Raw genomic sequence first — 26,209 nt, forward strand, 5'->3', positions numbered from 1 at the left:
GTGCATCCACTATTATTTCCTTGGGATAAAGTCCTAGAAGCAGAATTGTTAAATCAAAGAATGTATGCAACTTTAAGTTCTTTAATATGTATTGCCATACTGCCCTCCAGAAAGGTTGTACTAATTTATCCTATTTTAGTTCTTATCTAGTTCTTTACAAAGAACTCCTAAGATATTTACCTGATTTCTCTCAAGATAATTGGTAGACCTTGGAGTTGGTTTATAATGCCCTCTATTTTACCACCCACTATAAATACTTAAACAGCTGAATCAAGGATAGGACATTTTTATTTGCTTAAACATGTTAATCTATCACCTTGGAGTTACTTTAATAAGACAGTTCTTGTTATTTTCCTTTGGCAAGGCAATTCACAAAGAACTAGTGGAATATTTTAAAAATTGATCAAACCAGTTTTCTGGGTTTGTCAGGTAGCTAAAGTAAATTAGCTTATGTGCAGTATTTGTCAAACAGGCACATATCAGGAAAAGACTGATTACTTAAGAAAAGATTGCTTAAATCTGTTTAATATAAAATCATCATCTTCGCTTCTCCATAGAATTTACACTTAGATAAGTAACAGCATTCTTGACATTTAAAACAAATTAAGGTAGAGCTGTCCTCCATGTTAGAAATGAAAGAAAATTAATATTGCATACTGCCTGACATAGCCATGGTTCAATAAAAACTTGTTGAAAAAGTGAATATGAGGTCACACAATTTCTATCTAAGTGCCTTGCTGGAAAGCCTTACATATATGAACCTAAGGTATGTGCTATGCTCTATGGTCTATGGTCTGTATTTAGCAGCAAAAAAATAACCAAACTAGACTCTTTGGCTCTGAAATGCCCAGTCATACTTCAGACTGTGCTATAAATTCTTCTGTCTCTAGGGGAACAAATTCAGTAGCAATGTAACCTGGACCTTTTTATTCTTTTTTCTTTTTTTTTTTTTTAACCTACTTCTGGTAAAGCCAAGATGACTGTAATCACTGAGGATCTGTGTACATCATGAAAAAGATGGATGTGATTCCATTACTACTGACGGAGAATGATGCAGGGCCTTCAAAGTAAAAACAGGATAAGAGGCTCTGTTCCACCCTGGAACCTGGAATTTTATTCATACCTCTTTTGCGAGGTTAATACAGCTGTCAGAGAATGAAGAATAAAAGCAATCAAAATCACAAAGGACAGACAGGCATAATTAAGGAAGCTTTCTGTCCCTAAGCACCTTAGATTACACATCTCATTTGGCTTAATAAAGTCATTGTGGGGAAGACTGGCTTGTGAATTATACAGCAATAATACTGATTGTAAACAGCAATCTACTATTTTCCTTATGTCACCCAGCTTTTTCAGGATAAAAAAATTGGGGTTGTAATGCCTACAAAGTGAAATGACTGAGCACATTGTAATGATAATAAAGCACAAATCAGCTGGGATTAATGAAATACATGCATAGATTAATTTCAAATAGTCTTCCAGCTTTGTTAGGCAAAGTACTGACGGTGCTGTCAGTGTATTTTTCAACTTGCCAATCTTTGTTAAGCCTACAAAGATGAATGAGGAATAAGTTAAAGGTACTTAATTTGTACCAAAAAATTACTGCCTAATTAGTCTAAGAGCTATTTATTAGTTATATATCATGTGCTCAAGAAGGTTTGGTAAGTGGAATAAATTATTTAATTGGGATTTAATTTAAATTTACATGTTGGTGATAAAACATTTAATGTTAGTGGACCGATCTGATGAGGAATTTACTCAAGTAGGTAATGCGTATTCTCCAGGGGGCAAAAAAAAGATGAGCATTCTAAATAATAAGCATGGAATGGAAGTGAATATTTAGCTGAAATTCACTTCGAATTTTCTTATTAAATTAACATTTTAGGTTTAATTATAAAAGAAAGAAATGTTCTTTGTGGGTAACTTAGAAAACAGAAATTTTCTGAGAAGGGAGAAGCTATCACCTTATAATTTATATCTCACTGCTGAGATAACTCCCGTAAACATGTTAGTGCAAGGTTTTCCAAACATACTTACTTTACTTACACAAACAACTTGGGGCACTTGCTTAAGATGCAGATTTGTAGGCTCCTCTCCTGGAGATTCTGACTCAGTAGGTACCGGGTGCTGCCTCGACAATCTACTTTGAACAAGCACCACCAGCGCCTCTTCTCAGACAAAATACAGAAACTCTGCTTTTAAGACACACCTCTATGCAGACGGCAGCTCTTCTTTTGTGATGATTTAGCCCTTTCAAGCCTACTCCTTATGAAAATTCAGTATAGTTGATTTTTCCCAGTCTTGTACCCTTTAAAAAGTGGGATACAGGTGACGGTTTGGGACAGCTTCTTCATACAAACATAAGGCCAGATCTCAGAAGGAGCAGGCAGGGGACAAGAAAGGATTTTCTGTTCTCCTTATCTTTGTGAGACGAAATGGAAGAATCAGGTTTTATTTATTAAAATTTCACTGTCCTTTTTGTTAGTCTGTTCTAAGGATAGTCTGGGCCTAAGGACACTTCCCATTTTGGGAATAAGAAGCAAGATTTGGATTCATTGCTCTTGCACTGAGTACTCAAAAATAAAACCAAACATGCTTATACTAGCAACACATTTTGTAGCTGTAATTGGAAACTGCTGATCCTAGTTTATTTTATTCCTTTTAACCTACAATCTTAGTATAAGCAAGGAGGGTGTAAAGAAAGGAGATCAAAATATAAAGGGCTCCCTACCTTAGTCTAAAATGCTAACAAGTTGAAGCTAAACCTGGTTTTGTTCCCTAAAACAGAAGAGAGGACACCTACCAAAAGTTATCTAGGAAGGTAAAATCAGCCAACACTGGTTACCGTAATTTCTTAACCTATCCTAATATGAGCCTCAAGTTTCCAATTCATGGACTATCTGTGGTGAACCTATCATTTCCAGGAATTATGTTATACTGCTCTGATTCTTCGTAACGCCCTGCTGCTATCCCTTTACTTCCTCAACTTGGAGAAGAGATGGCAAGGTTAAGTCTATTCAGTCCTGGCTTCCCCAAAAGAGGCTCCACGGAATAAATTTCTTTCTGGGAGATTCTCAAAGCATTATGTTTCTTTTGGACAGTTTTGTTTTTATTGTGTTAAAACAGCAGGCTATAGGGGGATCTGGGTGGCTCAGTTAGTTAAGCAGCCAACTTTGGCTCAGGTCATAATCTCGCAGTTCGTGAGTTCAAGCCCCGCATTGGCCTCTGTGCTGACAGCTCAGAGTCTGGAGCCTGCTTCAGATTCTGTGACTCTCTCTCTCTGCCCTTCCCCTACTCGTGCTCTCTCAAAAATAAATGTTAAAAAAATTTTTTTTAAAAAACAAAAAAACCCCATCAGACTATAATTATTAATAACATCTCCCATTTTCTTTTGGCTACTAGGAAACTCGGAGGCAAATTTACAGCTCAACACTAACTTCTGAATAGGACCTATGGTTAATAAAAAATCACTTTGCTTTTTAACTCTGACACATGGTTTCATTTTATTTTCTTGGACTTTACATTTGTCACTCTGTGTTCTTCATCTAATTACTTTTTATTCTTGATATTATTTCTGTAAATGACCTCAAGTAGGTTTTAACTGTAAATAAATAAACTATGTTAATATAGTATTAGCATAAGTAAGGAGCTAATGCCTGGGAAAAATGTATGTTGCAAGCTGAGGTCAATAATAATAAATGATTTTTGAGTTATCTATACTGTTAATTATCGTCTATTAGCCACAAATGACCACCTATTTAATGCACATGACTTAATTAGGAGTCAAGCCATGTGATTCCTCAACAGATACAAAAGAAAGCATTCGATAAAATTTAAAACCCAATTATAAAACTCCTAGCAATCTAGGACTAGAAGGGGACTCTTAACTTCTTTGAGGGAAAACTACCAAAATTTGATAGCAGTTGTGATATTTAATGGGGAAACCTTAGAAACATTTCCGTTAAAATCAGGAACACTCTAACAGTGACTACTATGTGTTACTGGTTTTATTCAAGAGGTTTTAGCTATGGCACCTAGACAAGAGAAAAAAAAGAAGTATAAAGATGGCAAAGGTAGAGCAAAACTCTCTTCATTCATATATAATGTGGTCTTTTTCTGAGAAAATTTAAAACATCCAGTGGAAACTATTAGAACTAAAGAGTTTATCAAGGTTTCTAGGTAGAACTTATGAAAATCAATGGATCTTATACACGATAAATCACAAACTGCAATTTAAAATGCTTCTGACAATATCAACAAAATTTTGAAATAAAAAAACAGTTAAGGAGCGCCTGGGTGGCTCAGTAGGTTAAGTGTCCAACTTCAGCTCAGGTCATGATCTCATGGTTCAGGAGTTTGAGCTTCACATCAGGCTTTGTGCTGACAGCTCAGAGCCTGGAGCCTGCTTCAGATTCTGTGTCTCCCTCTCTCTCTGCCCCTCTCCCACTCATACTCTCTCTAAAAAATAAACATTTAAAAAAAATTTTTAAGAATAGTTAATAAAAATGTACAAGATCAGAGACAGATAAATACCATTTGATTTCACTCATGTGTGGAACTTGAGAAACAAAACAAATGATGAGAGAGGGCAAAAAGAGAGCAGCAAACCAAGAAACAGGCTCTTAAATACAGAGAACAAACTGATGGTTCCCAGAGGGGAGACTAATGGGACTGGTTAGATAGGTGATGGGGATTAGGGAGTGTACTTATTGTGTTGAGCACCAGGTGCTGTAACTAAGTCTTGAATCACTAAATTCTACACCTGAAATTAAAAAAAAAAAAAAAAAAGAAACAAGATCTTCATGGACACTGTTATAAAAGTTTACTAAAAATATAAGATCTGAGGGGTACCTGGGTGGCTTAGTCGGTTAAGTGTCCTAATTTGGCTCAGGTCATGATTTCATGATTCGTGAGTTCGAGCCCTGTATCAGGCTCTGTGCTGACAGCTCAGAGCCTGGAGACTGCTTCAGATTCTGTGTCTCCCTCCCTCTCTCTGCTCCTCTCCCGCTTGTGCTGTCTTTCTCTCTCTCTCTCTCAAAAATAAACAAACATTTAAAAAGAAAAAACTCAAAAAAAAGTAAGATCTTAGTAAATGGAGAGATATGTGTTCACTGTAGCAGAACTTTTTGACGAACTTTGAAACATGTCCAAAGAGATCTCTTCTGGCTTCTAGGGAAACATTTCCAGCCTCGTGATAACTCATCTAAAACAATGGGTAACAGTTTTAAAAGCTCACAGGATCTGTAACCAATTAGTTCACTCTCACATTATTTGAAAGTTTACATACAATTTAGTTTGATTGCTCATTTCTTAAAATCTCACATTCTAGAGTGTCCACTGGCCAGATCCTTCTGCCATATACTAAACTATGTAAAGTCATATATGAAATACAAATTCACATTTCCATACAAAAAATTTTCAACCAACTTCAAGGAAATGAATTTTTCGTTAACTTTTAGGAATGGCTTGTGCAGATTAAAAATTAAATGAATAAAACACTCAGTACTGCTTATACTGTCTTTGTGTTTAGACTCCTTCATTCTCTTTCCTATCACCTGAATTCTACCATTACTTGGTCATAAACTCATATGTTTGAAGGGGAACCAAGTGTCATACAAAACAAAGTTCAAAATAGATCGACTCTGCCACTTGTTCGCAGTTCTAGCAAAAGGAAGTGGAAGAAGCACTACTAACAAAACTGAGCAGAAGGGTTAGAGAAAAATATAGAAAACTTGTTTCATTTAGAACATCTTTGCTCATCATGTACACTGAACATATTTAGATAGAACTAATCATGTACTATACCAGACACTGCTGGCTACCTACTAAACAGTCGTTTCCCCCTTCTTCTCTACTAAGGAGAGCCTGCTGGTCTTCCAGGTATTGGGTGATCAGGCAATTTAAAAGATGAAAGGCTAAGCTTCATTTGTCTGTGCTAATGATGGTGCGTAATTCCATCGTCTTGCCAACAGGAGTTTTTGGAACAGAATTGTGACAGGCAATAAACTGTGAGAGCAAGTTGGCTTAGGGCCCTTCTCGGGGAGCTTTGTTTCTCTTCTTAAAAAAGGGTATTTCTGGGGCATCTGGGTGGCTCAGTTGGTTAAATGTCAGACTTTAGCTCAGGTCATGATCTCACCGTTTCTGAGTTCAAGCCCCACTTTGGGCTCTGTGCTGACAGCTCAGAGCCTGGAGCCTGCTTCAGAGTCTGTCTCCCTCTCTCTCTGCCCCTCCCCAGCTCACATTCTGGCTCTCTCCCTCTCAAAAATAAATATTAAAAAAAGGGGGGGGGCATTCCCTCTTCCCACCTCCAGATGCCTTGAGTACAAGAGACATCTTATAACAAAGTGAAGTCAGTTTAAGAACAGAAATATATTGAGGCTGGCAGGGGAAAGGATGTTATGAGTTCAACTCCTAATGACCTCTTTAAGTCAATAAATTACCCAACTCAGAAATGGCTTTATCTCTAGGCTATATTCTTCTTTTCAAGAGAGAGTGAACAAGTACCTAGGAAGGGGTAGGGGAGGGGGAGGGAGAGAATCCTAAACAGGCTCCATGCCCTGTCTTAAAGCCAGACCTGGGCCTTGATTTCATGACAGTGAGATCATGACCTGAGCTGAAATCAAGATTCGGATGCTTAACCAACTGAGCTGCCCAGGTGCCCCCCCAACCCCACCCTGCTTTCATGGAGGGCTACTTCTTAAGTGAGAAAATTATTTCTTTTAGTATTTAAGCCATTTTGAGTTTGGTTTTCCTGTTTCTTGCAGGAAAAAAAATAACAAAACAAAACCCAAAAAATAAAAACACAAAACCATTCAAACTGATTCAGTGCCTAAGATAGTATAGGCTAAATGGACACGCATTACTGAAACAACTTATAATCATTCCCCATGCCTAATTGAAATGTAAATGATTAACACTTTTTATTTTAGTTAAAATTTTTTTAATGTTTACTTTTGAGAGAGAGTGAAGGAGAGTGAGCGAGCAAAGGAGGGGCAGAGAGAGAGGGAGACACAGAATCTGAAGCAGGATCCAGGCTCTGAGGTGTCAGTGCAGAACCCGACGCAGGGCTCGAACCCACAAACCGTGAGATCATGACCTGAGCCAAAGTCGGACGCTTAACTGACTGAGCCAACCAAGGTGCCCTCATTTACACTTTTTAAAGGAAGGTGTGAAGTTCCAAAGTATTTTAACTAATAAAGGGACAAAGTGACAAGCTATTTGGAGATTTAGCTAGAAAAAATATTTTCTCTTTTGCTCATGGGAAGATGTAGCCTTTTACTTCTCTACATTTTGTGGCCCTATTACTTCTTTCTCCATTTCTAGAAAAGTATTTAACAATACTCTTTAGATCAGCCACTGGCAAAGTCAACCTTGGTGTTGCTTTAGGAAATCAGTATGATTTAGACATTTTTTTCCCCCTCTCAAAGAGAAAAGGATTTTGAAATTGCCTTTCCTTGGTGGAGTCCTAAATCCTGAATAAGGCCTGACAGAGGGCACGAAGGAACTCACAAATGTGTTTCTGATTAATAAAAATGTGATTCCAAAGCTGAGCTCTAAATTCTGGTGGAGTCTAAGGAGTATGTACAAATATAGTCTCAAAGCACTTCAAAGCATGGGTTAGAAAAACCAACATCATGGTACATCTATCCATGAGTTGAGAGACTGCCAAATTAATGATGAATTTTTTTCTCCTGATTTATGAGCATTACCCTGGGACCTATGTTTCTGGGTAAAGCAAATGCAGCACTTATTAATAATGTAAGCAGCTCTAGGGCCCCTTCACCATGGCAGTGAAGCTCTTGTCTAAAACCAGAACTGTTTCCTTTATACTTTAATGGATTAGATTTGTTTAACTTACTTTATATAGTGCTCAGTGCAGTTCCACTGGCACAGGGATGCTTAATGAATATTTGATGACAGTGACTATGACTGCACAGAATATATCTAGTGTCCACAGGAAAATGATAAAACACTCTAAGCTACATTACTGTAGTGATAAAATTATATAATAGCAAAAGGGGAGTCATGCCTTTTCATACTATCACACTGTTTTAGGAAAACCGCAAATAAGAGTAAAAGCATAGGAATTAAGATCTATTATCTAGTATGATTTAATATGTGCTGACAATTTATATCACATGTCTACATAATATTTTACTTAATCCATACCATAATCCTATGGAGTAGGTATTGGAATTCTCATTTCCTGAATCTAAGTATGTGATGAACCAATATTTTGCATATCCATAAGAAAAATTCAGCCAATGAAATTATGATATGCCATTTGTAAGACATACTCTGCTTTTAAAGATGTCAAAATGTAAAAATAACATGCACCTCAAAAATGCTAATAAAATAGGATACTGACCAGATAATTCACTCAAGTCCCATAGCCAGTTAATAGCTATGGCCAAGGCCAGTCAGCTGTCCACCAAAGATTCATGTTCCCCTTCCACAATGGGGTGTTCCTACAGATGGCCATCCAGCCAGAAAATACATTTTCCATTTTCCTGAGTTTGGACCCATAGAATGTAGCAAAATTGATGTCACTTTTAGGCCAAAGTGGTAATGAAGCACATCCTCTCCTTCCTCTCTCCTGGACTATCTGTTATTTACATTGATGCCTAGGATGATTTGAGAAACTACCTGTTGAATATGGCAAGGCTTCTGTGTCAGCCTGGGTCCCTGACTGACTGCAAGGTGCCAAGCCATATCTATACCCCTCAACCCATATTGCCAGACAGGGATGCTACATCTGATTTGACACGAGCAATAAGTAAACTTTTATTGTGTCAAGATACTGTAATTCAGAACTAGTTTATTATATTGGCTAGAAGTACTCCAAATAGTTGGAGTGGCAGAATTCGAATCTGAATGCCAAGTTCCAGTGCCCCTGTCTCCTCTGCAATATCATGCAATGCAAACCTCCAAACTTACTCCTTCCAAAATAAACACAGGCATGATTGCTTCATTTTAAGCAGGTTTCATCAGCTGGTTTGCAAGAATGGGCAGAAACCAATAGATTTAATAATGATGTATTTCAGAGAGGAACAATTAAAGCTGTGTGTATGAATAGCATAGATGTGAGGGAGTTATTTTCAAAGTGAGGAAAACTGACCTACATATACTCTCTTTTTGTCAGCTTAATACAGTTTGAGTCCAGGTAAAGGAGATCCAGGTATTTGTTATAACCCTAGCCTACTAAATGGTTTAATATCTCAAAATAAAAATAGTCTTGTTACTTAAGAAAACTTGAAGAATAGGAAACGGAGGAAGGAGCAGCTTGAGTGGCAATGGATGAAAAATAAGGAAGGGAAGTGACAGAAAATGGGAGAGGTGTCTACACAGGTTCTAAATTCAAGACAAGAATTTGAACCATAGCTCCACTATCTCTCATACTAGAGTCAATGACCTTGGCCAATCGGTCAACCTAAGGGTCAATCGATCGATCATCTACAACGGTAGGATAACAGAAGGCACCTCAAAGGTTATTGTAAAAATTAAGTGAGACAATATGCAAAACGCACACAGCATCCAAAAGTGAGAGCACACTGAAGGCTGCCTTTCCTAATCATTAGCGTTCCTTCCCACCTGGTTGCAAATACCCAAGTAGGATTTTAATGTAAATCTCTTCTACAGAAAGAAAATGAAATTCCTTGGAAGAAAGTCTGCCTTTGGCCGAGGTTAAGAGCCAGAGGAAGTTTCTGCTTCAAATTAAAAAAAAAAAAAATCTGTTAACATGCCTTGAGGGAATGATGAGCAGAGAAAATATGAAGGTATGTTTGGTAGATCACATTTCAAATACCAGTTTCACTGTATTGCTTACATAAAAATAGCACTTTATTTTTTTTCATTTCATGATATTATAAGAAATAAAAAGGAAAATAGCACACACAAAAAACTTACCCTTTGTTTTTCATTTGAACCCTTTTTATTGGTTTCTTTTCTACTTTCATCTTCATACACTAGAACAAAGTCGATCCTTCGCTGACCGTCGTTAAAAAAGAGGGAGTCAGGTTTTCCATTAAATTCTTCCTGTGTGGAAAAACAAATTTTAATTTTTTCAAAGTGTCAAATTATAAGTGTTTATTTTCTAGCTTTAATAGATACATCAGCATGTTTACTGAGCAAGAGAAATCCATTGCTAGTTACTTTTAACTAAGAGGTCACGGTCACCACAATCTTTGCAGAGTCTGTTCTGGGTGAAAGAAGTCATTGAATTAAGCAGTTTAGGATTATTCTCCAAACACATGGGAAAATATCAGTATTATTTACATAAACGCAATCATATCAGAATTATTCCCTCCTCAAACAGCAAAGGAGAATCATGTTTGCAAATCAACACGATAACCAGAGGGGCCAATCTGAAGGACTGAAGTTCATTTAGAAAGAAGAAAAATCTAAGACAAAGCACTATTTATGAAAATTCCATCCTTCCTAAGCAGTATTTTCATCATTTTTCATGACTTCTCTCTGATCTCACCACGTTAAGAAGGTATCACTTTATAACCTTAAACATATGCCAGATGATGCTTCGATAAACACAAAAGCTACAATGGTTGTTGGTATCTGTTCCCGAATCCACAAAAGATACCCCTTCCCTCCTAGCAAACAAAACAAATAAACAAATGACTCTGGCAACAACAATAAATAAATGAGGCTTCAGTTCAGAGCATAAAACCCTTATGGCTTAAAAATAAGGAAATAACGGCAGTACACAGGCCTAACAGAGTAAAGCAATCTTTATTACCATGTGGATTTGGATAGAATTACTTTAATTTGCTCTAAGCAGAGACGTGCATTTGTGTTTCTCACACAGCTCATCAGGATGCTTATGTGAATTTTGTTGCTGTTTAAGAATCAAACTACCTTTTAACTAATAAGTAATTTAAAAATTTTTTAACTTCTTTTTTTCTTTAAAAACTCATGGGGAAATTGCATTTTGCAGTCCTTTAATGGAATTTAATCATTAAATGCAATTAATTCTTTTCTGCATTTACTATCAATTAATTTTTTAAAAGTCACCTAATTTTACCAGCACCCCTTCCTCCTTTTCTTTCCAGTTTTGAAGGACATATCTTTTGCTGAGCATATACAGCCTGATACTTGTCATTCCTGTCTTTTCCACCAGGGAGCGGGGGAAGGTTTCTTGCTAGTATTCAAAACGCCTCCCATTTAGCAGGCTCCTTCACCTGTGGAGCAGGTGCTGCTGGCCTAACTCAGCACACCTCCATCAAAGTCCCCACACACAGTGTGACTTTGCCTTGAGATGTTCCCTAGCCAGGGAGCAGGGAGGGGCCAGGACAACAGACACACCAGTGTCTTAGGCTGGGGCCACTCCCCATTTCTTTTATTTACAATTCTAGCTATTAACACCCATTAACTTGAAAAGGATTTAAAGCTATACAAAAATGCTAAGCCCTGTCTTTTTCATTTCAGCTACAAAGTCCTTCCGGCTCCTTCCATTTAGCTTTCTTTCAATGAAGATGTTACTATTGGTGACAACCAGGGCAGTTGCTAGAGGAAACTTTTACACAGAGGGGGGGATAAATGAATAATTTCCTTGCGGTGACAAAGGGGAAGGTGGTGTGGGGTGGAATCTAGTCACTTAAACCCAATCATCATTACAGATGTTTGCAAAGTGTACAAAAGCCACTTGTTCTCTTTAGTCCACATTCTGTTGCTTTGATGGTATCCAGCAGGATCATTGAAGGTGTGAAGGAGGAGGTCTGGAATGAGATCTGCACCTGCACACAGCTCTAGGCACTCTCCCTCGTGTGGCCCTTGCTTGGCTACACAGGCTGGCTGGCAGCTCCCGGACAGTCTGGTCTGCATGCATGTCTTTCCTCTGTGGCAGAAGACCATGATCCTTTGTTTGGAGGAAAGCCTCAATGACTTGACAACAGCTGTCTGTGTGAAATAACTAGGTCAAACTCTGATATGGTTTTAGTGGAATGCAATGCCAGGGAGAAGGGTGCCAGCGTGCTGCTGTCAAGTCCAGGTTTCCTATTGCTTGGCAGAAGACTCTCTACTAAGCAACTGGGAGAAAGGAAGGAACTCAGTGCAGGGTTGGAAAGAATACGTAGCAAACAAGAAATCTGGTCTGAATTTTAAAAGAGTGATTTGAACAAAACTACTTTGTTGTTTTTTTTTATGGCTCCATTTTTCAGTAATATTTCCACTATAGGCCTAACTCACCCAACAGGACACTGAAAGAACACAGAAATAACAGAGAACTAAAAAGTAATTCCTCTCCTAAAGTTTTGCTTTATATGAAGGAAAATTTTATTATTTTTTAATACCATTTATAGTCAAATTGGCTTACATGCAACACCCAGTGCTCATCCCAACATGTGCCCTCCTCCACGCCCATCACCCACTTTCCCCTCTCCTCTACCCCTATCAATCCTCAGTTTGTTCTCAGTATTCAAGAGTCTCTTATGGTTTGCCTCCCATGCTCTCTGTTTGTAACTATTTTTCCCCCTTCCGCTCCCCCATGGTCTTCTGTTAAGTTTCTCAAGATCCACATATGAATGAAAACATATGATATCTGTCTTTATATGAAGTAAAATTTTAACAGTCTCTCGGGATAAATACCGATAAACGTCTTTAAATAACTGATCATTCAGTGATGAATTATTCAAGTCCTGACCTCTATGCCTTTCTTGGTACCTACTCAAAATCTTATCTTTACTCTTTTCTACCAAGTCAAATGGCATCAAGATGAAATACAAAAATTCCAAAACCAGACATTTTTCCAAAGAAGACATACATGATGGCTAACAGACACATGAAAAGATGCTCAACATGACTTATCATCAGGGAAATACAAATTAAAACTACAATGAAATACCACTTCACACCTATCAGAATGGCTAAAATTAACAACACAAGAAACAACAGGTGTTGATGAGGATGAGGAGAAAGGGGAACCCTCTTTCAGTGTTTATTGGGAATGCAAACTAGTGCTACTACTCTGGAAAACAGTATGGAGGTTCCTCAAAATGTTAAAAAAAAAGAAGTACCCTAGGATACAGCAATTGCACTACTAGGTAGCTATTAATCCAAAGGATACAAAAATACTGATTCGAAGGGCTACATGCACCCCAATGTTTATAGCAGTACTATCAACAATAGCAATTATGGAAAGAGCCCAAATGTCCATCAAATAATGAATGGATAAAGAAGATGCGGTGGGTAGGTAGGTAGATAGATAAACAGATAATGGAATATTACTCAGCCATCAAAAAGAATGAAATCTTGTCATTTGCAACGACGTGAACAGAGGTAGAGAGTACTATATTCAGTGAAATAAGTCAGAGAAATACTATATGATTTCACTCATATATGGAAATTAAACAAAGCAGATGAACATAGGGGAAACAAAAGAGAGAGTGAGAGAGAGAGAGGCAAACCAGAAAACAGACTGTTAACTAAAGAGAAGAAACTGAGGATTACTGGAGGGGAAGTGGAGGGGAATGGTAACAAGGAGGGCACTTGTGATGAGCACCAGGCATTGTAAGGAAGTGATGAGTCACTAAATTCTACATCTGGAACTAATATTACACTGTGTTAACTAACTGGAATTTAAATAAAAACAAAATACAAAAACAAAAAAAAAACCCTGAAAGCCAACTTTTCCTGTTCAGCAGCTTAAATTTAAAAACACTTGAAGAGAAGGTTCAAAACTTATCAGGTAAAATTATTTTATTAATTTATTTTTTACTTTTTTAAAGTGTTTTATTTCTGAGAGAGAGAGAGACAGCATGAACAGGGGAGAGAGGGAGACACAGCATCCGAAACAGGCTCCAGGCTCTGAGCTAGCTGTAAGCACAGAGCCCGACGTGGGGCTCAAACCCACGAACCATGAGATCATGACCTGAGCCGAAGTCAGATGCTTAACCGACTGAGCCACCCAGGTGCCCCAGGTAAAATTATTTTAGAGATCATGGCTTCTGTATGGTTACTGACTTCCCCACTAGGAAGAATGCACAAGGATCTTAGGCAAATGTCTGAATGTCAAGGAAATAAACAGTCTGTAGCTGTTAATACTTCTTTCTGAAAAAATATCAAGTAAATATCTGATTACAGTTTGGAGTCTATACTATATTCTACCTGTTCACACCCAATGCCCTCTCTGGTTCCGATGATACTAGATCCCCCCTCCTCCCAAGCATTCACTTACTCATGGGGAGCCCCCTGACCTAACGCTGTACTGAAAGTTAAAAGCTACAGAAAAAAAACCCCACCCACATTCCATGTCACCATATCAAAACCGTGCTGCCAACCACTGTGGTGGTTGAGGTGCTGACCACCTCTGACTTTGGCATTTCATGCTGGGGATGCAGAGGAGACCTGCGTCCGAGCAGTAACAGCTTGGCTGAGAACAGGAGAGGGAATAAGAGGGGAGGTCAGGTGTGATTCATTCAAATGACTTTTTCCAGGCCTCCCTCCTCTCAGCTGGCTTCTTTCCTCCTCTTATTTATGGAGTGGAACCTTAAACAAGAGCCCCACAGGGCAGATCCTCTGTAACCAAATCAGGATAAAAAATGCACGCTACAAAATACTGTGCCCAGTGCTTTCAAGCTACAGTTGTTAAGTTAGGAACATGAAAATGTTTTGCTCTTCGCTGAGAAGTATGAGTGGTTGCCGGCCCCGTCCCTGGAGCCGGTTCAGACCTCCATAATACAGGACAAATGATTGCGAAAGAATGTCCTAGTGGACACAAAGACAAGTCCAAAGATGAGCACTGTCTGGTAATTACTTAATAGAAAAATTGCTCATAAGTAATCTTTGATTGAAATGAGGCATTAGACCTCTCCTTGAATCGATGCTTCAGGTAAACGAAGGGTGACACGAAGAAGTCTCTCTTTTCATTGGAGACAGAAGGGCCAGGGTAAGAGAAGACCTGGTAAACAGCTGCCTGAGTGTCACTGCTCTGTGGCATTTGGGGTGGTTCTAGGTGAGCGGCCCATCTTACTAAACACCTCCTGGAATCCCTGATATCAGCACTTGGAAAATCCACGGCACAACTTGCTGCTTAACATTTGTTCAATCTCTTATTTCTCAAGTGTCCGCAAATCAGGTCCTCAAATAACCCTGCAAAAAACAAGACTGGAAGTTCCATTCCACAACAGAGGTATCTATTCCGAGAGCTTAAAATGCTAAATTTAAGTTATTTGTCCAAGATCTGCATAAAAAGCAGTCTAACTGGGATTTCTGCTCAAACTCTTATTTATGTGTAAGGGTGCCTAAAACTTACCTTGGACAGCAAGTGATAATCTGATTGTATCTCCAGAATTTTCAAATAGTCTATTTCTGCCCTGATACAGTTATTACTTACTACGATACTGGAGAATAGTCCAAGCTTATTTGGATAATGGTGTTGACCTTTATACGAAGCAGGGTGCAAAAAAAAAAAAAAAAAAGGCTTAATATCTAACAATAATAGCTGAGGAATTACATTACGAAAAATAAATAATATCAAAACACTCACACAATTAAAGAACTGATATGTGAATGTGGAAAAAAACATGTGGTTCTCTGCAGTCTTTAACATCACCTTAAGTAAAACAAAACTAATTAACTAAATCCAAGGACACAACAGGGGAATAAAGCAAACTTTAATCATGGCAGAGAACTAAAGTGAAAATATTGGATCTTTGATTTTTCAGTAAACCGTGAATCCATGCACATAGCAAGTTCTAGGGAAACCAAACTTTAGAAGCAAAAGCCTTGGTGTAAATATTTAGATCTCACAAAACACAGAGCACAATGAAATTTTATCTGCATGCCATATAGTTATAAATGAGATATACTCTGAAGTGTTTTTCCTAACTGTGGGAGAGTGCAGGCAGATTCAAAGCGTGGCTTTTTCACTTTATACAACTGTGCACAAAGTGAAGAGACCAGGACCAATTGTTCCCTTTGAGGAGATCTCCTCCTTGGCCCATAAGACATGTAATAGTGAGAAAATGCAAAGTAGAAAGAAAAATGGCAAGCACTGCCCATACGGAAGGCTCGATGCTGAAGGTGGAAAGACTAGTATTGTGGGGAGCAGGGTGGAAGAAGAGGAAATAACCTGTTAACAGGGATAAGGAAAAATACATGGACACACAAGGGAGCCGAGGAGGAAGTCAGCTCAGTAACTGGTGTATTACAGGGGATAAGGAAGCACGTCTTTTGACTGGCATTCAGGAATGTTGATGGAAGGGAAGTGCGGTGGACAGAGGGCCCATTGAAGGAGGAAGGGGTATCCAGAAGCGAGGACTCTAGTTTGGGTTTTAGAGTATTAGATGTTCCATGAACATCCCTTCATGGTGACACTATAATGATCAAAGTGTACTCAAGAGTGAACCAGAACGATATGTGTACAAATCACAGTCTCTTTCCCCACTCTGTCAACCACACTATTAACTTCTGAAGGCTAGTGGCCAAGTCTTGTTCACCCTGAGTCCTCTGCTGAGCATTGCAGGTAGCATTAGCTCCGTTTACTTTTTTCTTAGAATAAAAATAACTTCTTTTTTCTCCCTAATGATAAAAGTAGTATATATTGCCAAAAAATTCTGAAGATGCAGCAAAGGAAAAAGGAAAAGACAGAAATCATATGTAATTCAACCTCATAGAGCTGAGCTGAGCTTAATATTTTGCATCCTTTCAGGTTTTCCCTCTCTCTCTCTCTCCCTCTCTCTCTCTCTCATACACACACACATACCCCAAAATAGTACCATACCCTACATACTGTTTTATAAACATCTATCACAGACATTTTTCTAGCTTGATATTAAAGCTCTGCATCATGCTTAATCACTACAATATAAACATTTCCTCCACTGATGAACACATAAATTGTTTCCAATTTGCTGCTTTTATAAACACTGCTGCAATGAGCATCCTTGTACATATGTATCTGTGCACATGTTCAATTACTATTTCCTTAGGCTAAATTCTAGAAGCAGATTTTAAGTGGCACGGCTTTTTCAGGAGCTTTTGATACATACATTGCTAAATTGTCATGCACAGTATTTATAATAGATGAACACTTCCATCAGCAGAGTACATGAAAGTGGCCTTTCCCACCCTTACTAAATTTCTGTTAGTTTTACTCTCCCCTTGATAGTCAAAATATTTTTTTTTTCATTTGCACTTTTTAATTAGAGAGTGCCAAAATTTTTATGGGTACTGCCCAAATGAATTACTGTTTTTGTGAAATGCCAATTACCATTGTTGTCCTAAATGAACTCTCATTATTTAATCCCTATTCAGTAGATTCTCTTGGGTTTTACTGATGAGATCCTAAAAACCATGCAGGCAAATGAGGCAAGTCGATGAACGGCGATATAAAACGGGTCCATAAAATTACCAAGTAAGTCCCCAAAAGGAAAAGGGACAAATATTTAAGGGTACTGTCAATCAGTCCTGGGTTCAATAATGTTTACATGTTGTCTGAGATTCAGACATGAAATTGGAACGTGCCAATACTAATTTTAGAGATCACTGCCCCAGACTGACCTACTTTCCCTTATAGCTTCCAGGCCACCTTGGAACTAACAAATATCAGTTACATATTTTTACTCAAAATTTTTTTCAGAACTTAATACTTATTTAGTTTATAAATGATTTTTGTTGAAAGTTAAAAATTGATGTACAAATTCCTAAAAAACAGTCTCACTATTTTATATTTGTAAATGACTATACCCAGTTCCCAAAGAGCTAAACTTACTAGTTTCCATCATTTGTCAACAGGGATATGGTTCACTATATTTATAAGTCCTGAAAATGCTGTTGCTCCTTTTTTACTTATTTATTTATTTTTGGTTATACACACAAGGGAATGTTCACATGTCAGAGGCCTTCTCATTTGGTACATGCATTTTGCTTTTGTTTCTTTTTGCTTGTGTTAAAATAAACTCTGGAGTCCTATTATTAGAAAATCACATTTAAGATGCTGGGTAAGTATAAAGGCATAATGCCTTCAGCATATAATTATTGTTAAATATTCCCCTCCAGCCCATGCCAAGGAAACAGTAGTTTGATCAAATAAAGTTCTCATACGGCTTTAAATATTCTTCAAATTTCTGAAGCAAGCTTCAGGAAATACGAAAATAGAACTTTTAATGACCTTAAAATACAACTTCCTTAAAAGGAGTTAAGTAACTAGGGTTTCAGGGAGATTGCAGGAAGATGCCCAGTTAGCAGGCTCCTCCTAGGGGAGGGACTCTGGTTGAAACTTTTCCTTTTTTTTTTTTTAATGTTTTATTTATTTCTAGGAGAGAGAGAGAGACAGCGTGAGCAGGGGAGGGTCAGAGAGAGAGGGAGTCACAGACTCTGAAACAGGCTCCAGGCTCTGAGCTGGCAGTCAGCACAGAGCCCGATGCGGGGCTCGAACCCACAAACCGTGAAGCGAAAGTCAGACGCTTAACCGACGAAGCCACCCAGGCGCCCCTGGATGAACCTTTTCCTTAACCGCACGGTGAGATATGGGATTTGGGATCTGGATTTTTATTAACATGAATAAACTTATATTATTTTTTTTTTTTTTTTTTTTTTAATATCCTATCTTCCCACCATTTTAAAACCCCGTGGTTAGCCATGTTTAAAGGTGATCTGCAGAAAAGAAGAATAAGTCACAAAAGGAAAAGGAAAAAAGTGCGAAAATGCCTATAATGGTTATTGTCATAGTCTTCCTTTTCTAGAAGGAGCCATCACCTGTTTGCACAGTTCTCATCTGATAATGGTAACACTGGTGAAATGTAGGGGAGATTAGGCTGCAAAATATTCCCAACAAAGTCTTAAAAAGATAGTGATAGATGTGATAAAAACAAGACAAATGGTGTAAGAGGATATTTCTGAGAAGGAATGATTATCCTCCCAGAGGCTAATTTCTTAAGGGTTCAACATCCCCAAAGTGACTTGCTTTTGCTTTAATATCACATTACGTATTTAACACTCTGAAAAATTCTTTGAGAGGCGCCTAGGTGGTTCAGTCAGTTAAGCGTCCCACTTTGCCTCAGGTCATGATCTGATGGTTCGTGGGTTCGAGCCCCACGTCCAGCTCTGGCTGACAGCTAGCTCAGAGCCTGGAGCCTGCTGCAGATTCTGTGTCTTGCTCTCTCTCTGCCCCTCCCCGCCTCAAGCTCTGTCTCTCTCTGTCTCAAAAAATAAATATTTAAAAAACAAAAGTGTTTAAAAAAACATTTTTTGAATCTATTAGCATCTTCAGTTTGTATGACCTCTTGAAGAAAATATTCTATAGGCTTCCCCCCTAGGCAAAATGGCTGTCCTAGATTACACCTTTTGGACCTTTAAGAAATAACTCCCAGCCTTATATTCTAGAATCAGAACCAAAATAATATTGCTACAACCAGATCCCTCATGATTTAGTGGACTTTCACAATATTCCAAACACAGCGTCCAGATCATTAGTCTCAAGGAACAATAATTTTCACGTGACTTCATAACCACAGGTTTCCTTCCCACTACCCTCCTAATTCCTTAGTCAACCACATTTCAACTGGCTTTCACACATGCAGTTTCAGTTCTTGGGAAACTAGCTGGTTAGGTTCCAATTCAAAAATATTTACTGGTAATTACCATTCACCAAATCCATGGCTGTGAACTACTCCCCCCTTTCTTAGTTACCTGAGACACACATGACCTGGGTTACCAGTCCCTGAATGTGTATACTTGTGAATGAAAACCCGACCCCCAGAAGGTGATTATAATCTGAGAATGAAAAGAAAAAGGTTTCAAACTGGCTATTCAGACTGCCAGGCTGAGGAAGCTAACTAACTGAGGCAATGAGTCATGCTCTTTACTAGGATCATGTATAATCCTTCTTTTGCAGACTCCCTTAAAGTTACAATCCGTCACTCCCAGAGGCTCTTCATCTTTCACAGGATGTTTCCATTTCTAGTCTAAGAACTGCCCCAGGGTTATTTTTAGCTTTTCAGCTGCTCCGAGTTTGCACCACTAGAGTTCTGTCATAAACAGTCACTCCCTCAAGGACTGTTATGTCCCGTGTTTCCATTGTCCATAACCTTCCCAGACGACTTCCCTGACAACTGATGTTTACAAACTCATTCAAAGCAAGAGAAGAAAGAGCGTCTAGTGCCCAGCAAAGAATTGCGACCTTGCATATCAGTTAGTGTTTTATGGAGATAATGACTTTTTCTCTTTTAGCTCACTAGCAGTTTACAAAAATGGCTGTTCTTTGTGGTATGAAAATGAGAATGCACAGGTTTCCAAAACAAAATTAAAAAAAACAACATAGGACTCATTCAAAACAATGGCACAAATGGGGCACCTGGGTGGCTCAGTCGGTTAAGTGTCCAACTTCGGCTCAGAGCATGATCTCACAGTTCGTGGGTTTAAGCCCCACCTAAGGCTCTGTCCTGACAGCTCAGAGCCTGGAGCCTGCTTCGGACTCTGTGTCTCCCTCTCTCTCTGCTTCTCCCCTGTTAGCACTCTGTCTCTATCTCTCAAAAATAAATAAAAACGTTAAAATTTTTTTAAATAAAACAATGGCACAAAAATGTTTGAAACTGACTGTAGATAATAAGTAATACTTTACAAACCTCTTCCTGTCCACTGTTGGAAATTTTCAAGAAATTAAGTGCTCTGAGCAAATGTATTTTTAAATCAACCTTATACCAATTAAAAAAGGTCATGATCTCTCAGTTTGTGAGTTCAAGCCCTGCACTGGGCTCTGTGCTAACAGCTCAGAGCCTGAAGCCTGCTTCAGATTCTATGTCTCCCTCTCTCTCTGCCTCTTCCGTTTGTGCTTTCTCTCTCTCAAAAATAAATAATCGTTAAAAATTTTAAAAATAAAAACGGTTACTTCAGCCTTTTTATGCTCTAATTTTCTCAAATACATTACATAGTATGCCTTGAGATCTTTTAAGAGGATACCGAACACACTTAGTTACTATTACTATTAAGGAGGTAAACATGAAGGGAGCCCCAAGTAAGAATTAAGAACATGGACTTTATTATCCAGCTGAGCCAATTTCAAAACACAACTCTACCCAAGCAGTGTACCTTTGTGTATATACTTCTTTAAAACTATTTATTCATCTGTGAAAAAGAGAAAATCACAGAAAGAAATTTATTGGGAATATTAAGTACAATGATACATGAAAAGCAATAGCACAGAGCCTGGAACATAATAAAAGGTCAAGAAATGCGAACTATTAGTTTTCTCTAACATATAACAGTTCCTTATTAATTACTAGCTGTGTTGGGTGCATTCAATAATCTGTAATCCTGAGGAATTTGCACCTGCATTTTGATATTATTCTGATTAAGAAGGGTCATTTCTTTTGGTATCACTTTATCTACTTTTAATAGTCATTTCACTACCTTTTTATTTGCTGCTTCTTGTCTGTTCTGAACTGAGTAACCAGATTGAATGAATTTATTTAATTTCTTTGAAATTTAACTTCGGTGCTTTGGTTTTTGATGTCAGAGTCTTTGTAGCTTTCTCAAGGTTCTCAGTAAAATGTGACTGATGTGAAGAGTCCTATCCTATCAATGAACAAAATATGTGAAGGGTTAAAATCATTATTATATTCTTCTCCCTGTGATATAATGATTTAAGAAGCATCCACGATTCCTGAAAATGCTTCAGAGACATAAAGGCAAAATGGGTGTCTTATTAATGAAGGTGAATTTTGGACCCCAACCCCGGGTGGGGGACTGGCTGCCATGTGATTACAGAGTTGCAACTATCAGGCTCCCCCCCGTCACCCCCACAGAGGGGAAACAAGCTGGAGTTTGAATCAGCCGATGGCCAAAGACTTAGCCAATCATGGCCATGCAATGAGGCCTCCATAAAAACCAAAAGGACTGGGTTTGGAGAGCTTCTGGATTGGGAACACACAGAAGCAAGCAGGGTCATACACCTAGAGAAGACAAAGAAACCCCATGCTCCTTCCCCCGACCTGGCCCCATCTCATATCTCGTCATCTGGTTGCTGATTCATATACTTTAAAAAACTGGTAAATATAAGTAAATGTCTCCCCGAGTTCTGTGAGCTACTCCAGCAAATTAATCGAGCCTAGAAAGGAGGTTGTTGGAACCTCCAATATGTAGCCACTTGGTCAGAAGCACCAGTAACAGCCTGAGGTTTACCACAGGGGTCTGAAGTGGAGCTTGGAAGGCAATTTTGTAGGACTGAGTCCTTAACCTGTGCAATCTGATGCTATCTCCTGGTGGATAATGTCAGAATTGACTTGAATTCGCTGATACCCAACTGGTATCCAAGAATTACTTAGTGTTTGGGAGGTGGAGATACTCCCTCTTCACACTGGAATTGGCACCAGGGACCCCAAAAAGACTCTCCTACTGTCAATCTCTTTCAAAAGAGGTTTTCTGATATCTGGCATTAAATAGAATGAAAATAATAAGACTAATGGATTATAAAAAGAGAGAGGGAGAATCAGGCCAGAGAAAGTAGAAGGAAGATAAAGTACTAACCACTGGGACAATTGTAATTGTTATGATTTTAAAAAGCCTCCTGGCCGCAGGGCAAAAAGGAAATGTGTTCAATGATCCAGTTCTTGTTATCAGAAAAAAGGAAAGCATTCTGATTTGGGGGACAGGAGAAAGTCTCATGTGAGACCTTATATAGAAACACTCAGTTTTTGTTCACTTCCCTAACAATGTCCTTGGCAAGGAAATGGGGTTATAAAATATAATATGCAGGTAACCTCTGACTTTTTCTTTAGTTCTCATATCACTTCTATCTTTGAAGCAACTCGTCTACATTTCACTCTGGTCCATCTACTGCCATCTCTCCAGTCTGTATTCTTGCCACTCACAAATTAACTTAATATTCCAATCAATCTCCTTGCATCCAGTTGTCCTGACTGTCCTTAATTCACCTTACGCACTTCCACCATATAGAGGGTCCTAAACCAACATGTTCAAGTCATAGGATTCAAAAGCCTTCAGTTACTTGCGGTGACTTCTGGAAAAAGTGCAAACTTTTCTGACAGATATTCAAGATTCCCCCATAATCTCATCATATCCCATATTTTATTAATGATCACTCACTCCCCATTCCTAACCCTCCAACCCAACCATCCTTTCTAATCAGTGTTTTGGTCACATCATTGTCCTTCCTGACTCTACTCCTTTACTCACATGATTCCTCTTCCTAAAATCCCTTTCCCACCTATCAAAATCTTACTTCTGCTCTAAGTCCGTTCGGTCATGAAGCCTTTCTAACAATGGGTTCCTGTTTCTTTCTCCCTTATTACACTACTATCTGTGCCAAAGTATGTGTGTTCTGAGGACCTCTGGGAATTCCTTTGACCTTTACAGGTGGCCCATAGGGTCACAACCATTTTTATTAATACTAAGATGTTATCTATTTTCCTCACTGTGTTAACACCTGCTATTATGGTGCAAAAACACTGGGGAGTAAAACTGCCAGAGTCTTAGTAACCTCAGCTGTGGCACCTAACTGTCCTAGATGTCATATTCTTTACCACCACATAAAGAGTCACTTCACTGAAGAATGTTTTCGATGAGGGACACCTGGGTGGCTCAGTCAGTTAAGTGTCCGACTCTTGGTTTTTGGTTCAGCTCACGATCTCACAGTTCATGAGTTCTAGCCCCACAATGGGCTCTGTGCTGACAGTGTGGAGCCTGCTTGGGATTCTCTCTCCCTCTCTCTCTCTGTCCCTCCCTGGCTCACTCTGTCTCTCTCTCAAAATAAATAAATTTTTAAAAATAAAAAAAAAAAAAGGAATGTTCTTGATGAAGCTGTAACAATAACTATTGTATTAAATACTGACCCTTGAGTACCTGGCTTTTCAATATTCTGTGTGAAGAAATGGAAGTACCCATAAAGCACTTCTGATGCACAAGATAGCAGGATGGTTGTCCTGAGGAAAAGTGCTTATATAATTTTTCAGTTGCCCATTTTTTTTTCCCACAGATACCACTTTTACTTGACAGATAACTAACAAAATTCAGTTGTATAGACTTGGATATTTGGTAGATATTTTTCAGAAAATGAACAAAGTGAAACTGTCATTTTAGGAAAAAGAACTGACAGTATTTATGGCTTATGATAAAATTCGAGCTTCCAAACAAGTATTAGAATTTAAGACAACTTATATTCACCACTGTGAACTTCACAGCTCCCCCATATTCATTAGCTTCCCTGGTGAGACTGGGGCTATTAACTTTTTTTTTTTTCATCTTGTATAACGAAATGGGTCAACATTTTGAAGAGCTACTTAACTCAGTGAATCAATGTTTTCAACTCAAGCATAGTGATAAAAATTACACTTGGGTAAAGATCCATTCAAAATGCAAGAAAGGTTTTTAATATACAAAAATTTGTTGATATGGTTTCACATTCTATATTAAAACCAACCTTTAAGACACTACTACCTGTCAAGTTTTGATGTGGTGTCAAAGAATATCTACAATTACCTGAAAAGGCTTTAAATAACTCATCTGTTTTCTCACCACCTATCTGTGTAAGGCTGGGTCTGCTTCATATACTTCAACCGAAACAACATACTGGAACTTTCAACTACAGAAACAGATATAAGAATCCAGCTGCCTTCTCTTAAAGAGATGTGTAAAATACCTAAAGCAAAGCCACCCTTCTTACTAATGTTGTTGTTTTAAAAAAATAGTTACTTTTCATTAAAATATTTTGTTACTGTATATTGAGATTATTGGTTATGTTTAAATAAATTAATACATTTAATTTTTTTCCAGTCTTAAGTTCTACTATAGTAAATATCAACATACCCACATGAAAAGCTCTTTGGGGTCCCTACTTCATTAAGAGTATAAAGTGTAAGAATATAAAACCTTTAGAGCCACCATTTTATACCATTTATTCTGGCTCTTAATTTTGCATTATATAAATTATAATAGTATGATACAATACCTGTAGAGTATGTCACCTATTTTTATGTATACAGACTATCATTTTCATTGGATTTTAACAATGAAGGAAAAAAATCCTGCTTTTTGTTTTTAACTTATGACCTCCAGGAAAGCAAGCTGACAGATACATGCTGTATTGACTTGAGATCACATTTAAGTCAAAATGTTTAACAGAACCATCTTATTCAAGTTAATAAAGGTTCAGACTTGTTGGTTTCCAAAAGCTGCTGCTCCAGATGGCCTGGAAAATTTAAGACCGCATTCCATCCCAACGCAGTTGTCAGGTTCTTTATTCCGTTAAGATTTTTAATCATTACATTGTATTCTACTGAAGCAAAGTATTTCCCTTCTCTCTTTACACACGTGGCCCCCACTCTCTAGAATCTCTCCCTTTCCTTGGCCAACTCCTCTTTATGAAGCCCTTCCCTGAGCTCCCTGGCTAGCTTAGGTCTCCTCCTCACATACCCTCATAGCACTTTATATTCCTCCTTAAATGTCACATCTCACAATTTTAATTGTGTAGTTACTCATGTAATTATTTGACTAATGTCTGTTTCTCTCACTAGAATATATGCCCCAAGGGATATTTCAGTGATATTTCCCAATAGTACCTGCTTAATAGGGTTATAGAAATACAAAATGGATAAATATTATTAAATAAATCAACCGAAATTAATTAATCCTTTATCCTGTGATATTTTGGAATATTACAGATAAAGCAACAGGGGGGAAATTACATTACGCATCACAGAAAAAATGATCTGATTTCTGTTTTTCAAGGCGTGGTTAGAGAATAGAGACAGGGGGTGGCACAAGTGGTGATGGGAGACTGTGAGAGTCCAGGGAAGAAAGGCAGTGACCTAGTCTGAGGGGGTAGCAACAGAAATGAAGACCAAGGGACAGGTAAGCTGTACCTTACACTTAGAAATAACAGGTTAGGGGCACCTGAGCGGCTCGGTCGGTTCAGCATCCCACTCCTGATCTCAGCTCAGGTCATGACAGCATGGTTTCGTGGGTTCAAGCCCCAAATCGGGTTCTGGCACTGACCACACAGAGCCTGCTTGGGAGTCTCTGTCTCTGCCCCTCCCCCGCTCATGCTCCATCTCTCAAAATAAATAAATACATACATACATACATAAATGATTTTAAAGAACAGCAGGTCAGAAACAATGTCAGGAGGAGTCTGAGGTTTCTGGCTTGAGCAGCTGAGAGGATGGTGATTGTATTAACCAGAACACACAAAACTGGAAAAGCAGTACAGGTAGGAGGGGAGACTAATAAGAGCCTGTGAGAT

General features: G+C 38.3%; 1 protein-coding gene across 2 annotated transcripts in view; it reads right to left on the bottom strand.

Annotated features, from left to right (window-relative positions):
* The window catches only part of ANO6 (anoctamin 6), a 201,320-nt gene that overhangs the window by 76,825 nt on the left and 98,286 nt on the right, over positions 1-26,209 (bottom strand). For both annotated transcript variants that reach the window (XM_039253292.1, XM_039253291.1), the window contains one exon: positions 9,907-10,035. In XM_039253292.1, the coding sequence (XP_039109223.1) occupies positions 9,907-10,035 (129 nt within the window). The remainder of the gene's footprint in view (positions 1-9,906; positions 10,036-26,209) is intronic.

This window comes from Hyaena hyaena, unplaced genomic scaffold, assembly GCF_003009895.1.
Source record: "Hyaena hyaena isolate Hyena2069 unplaced genomic scaffold, ASM300989v1 scaffold_445, whole genome shotgun sequence".
NCBI classification, from domain to species: Eukaryota; Metazoa; Chordata; class Mammalia; order Carnivora; family Hyaenidae; genus Hyaena; species Hyaena hyaena.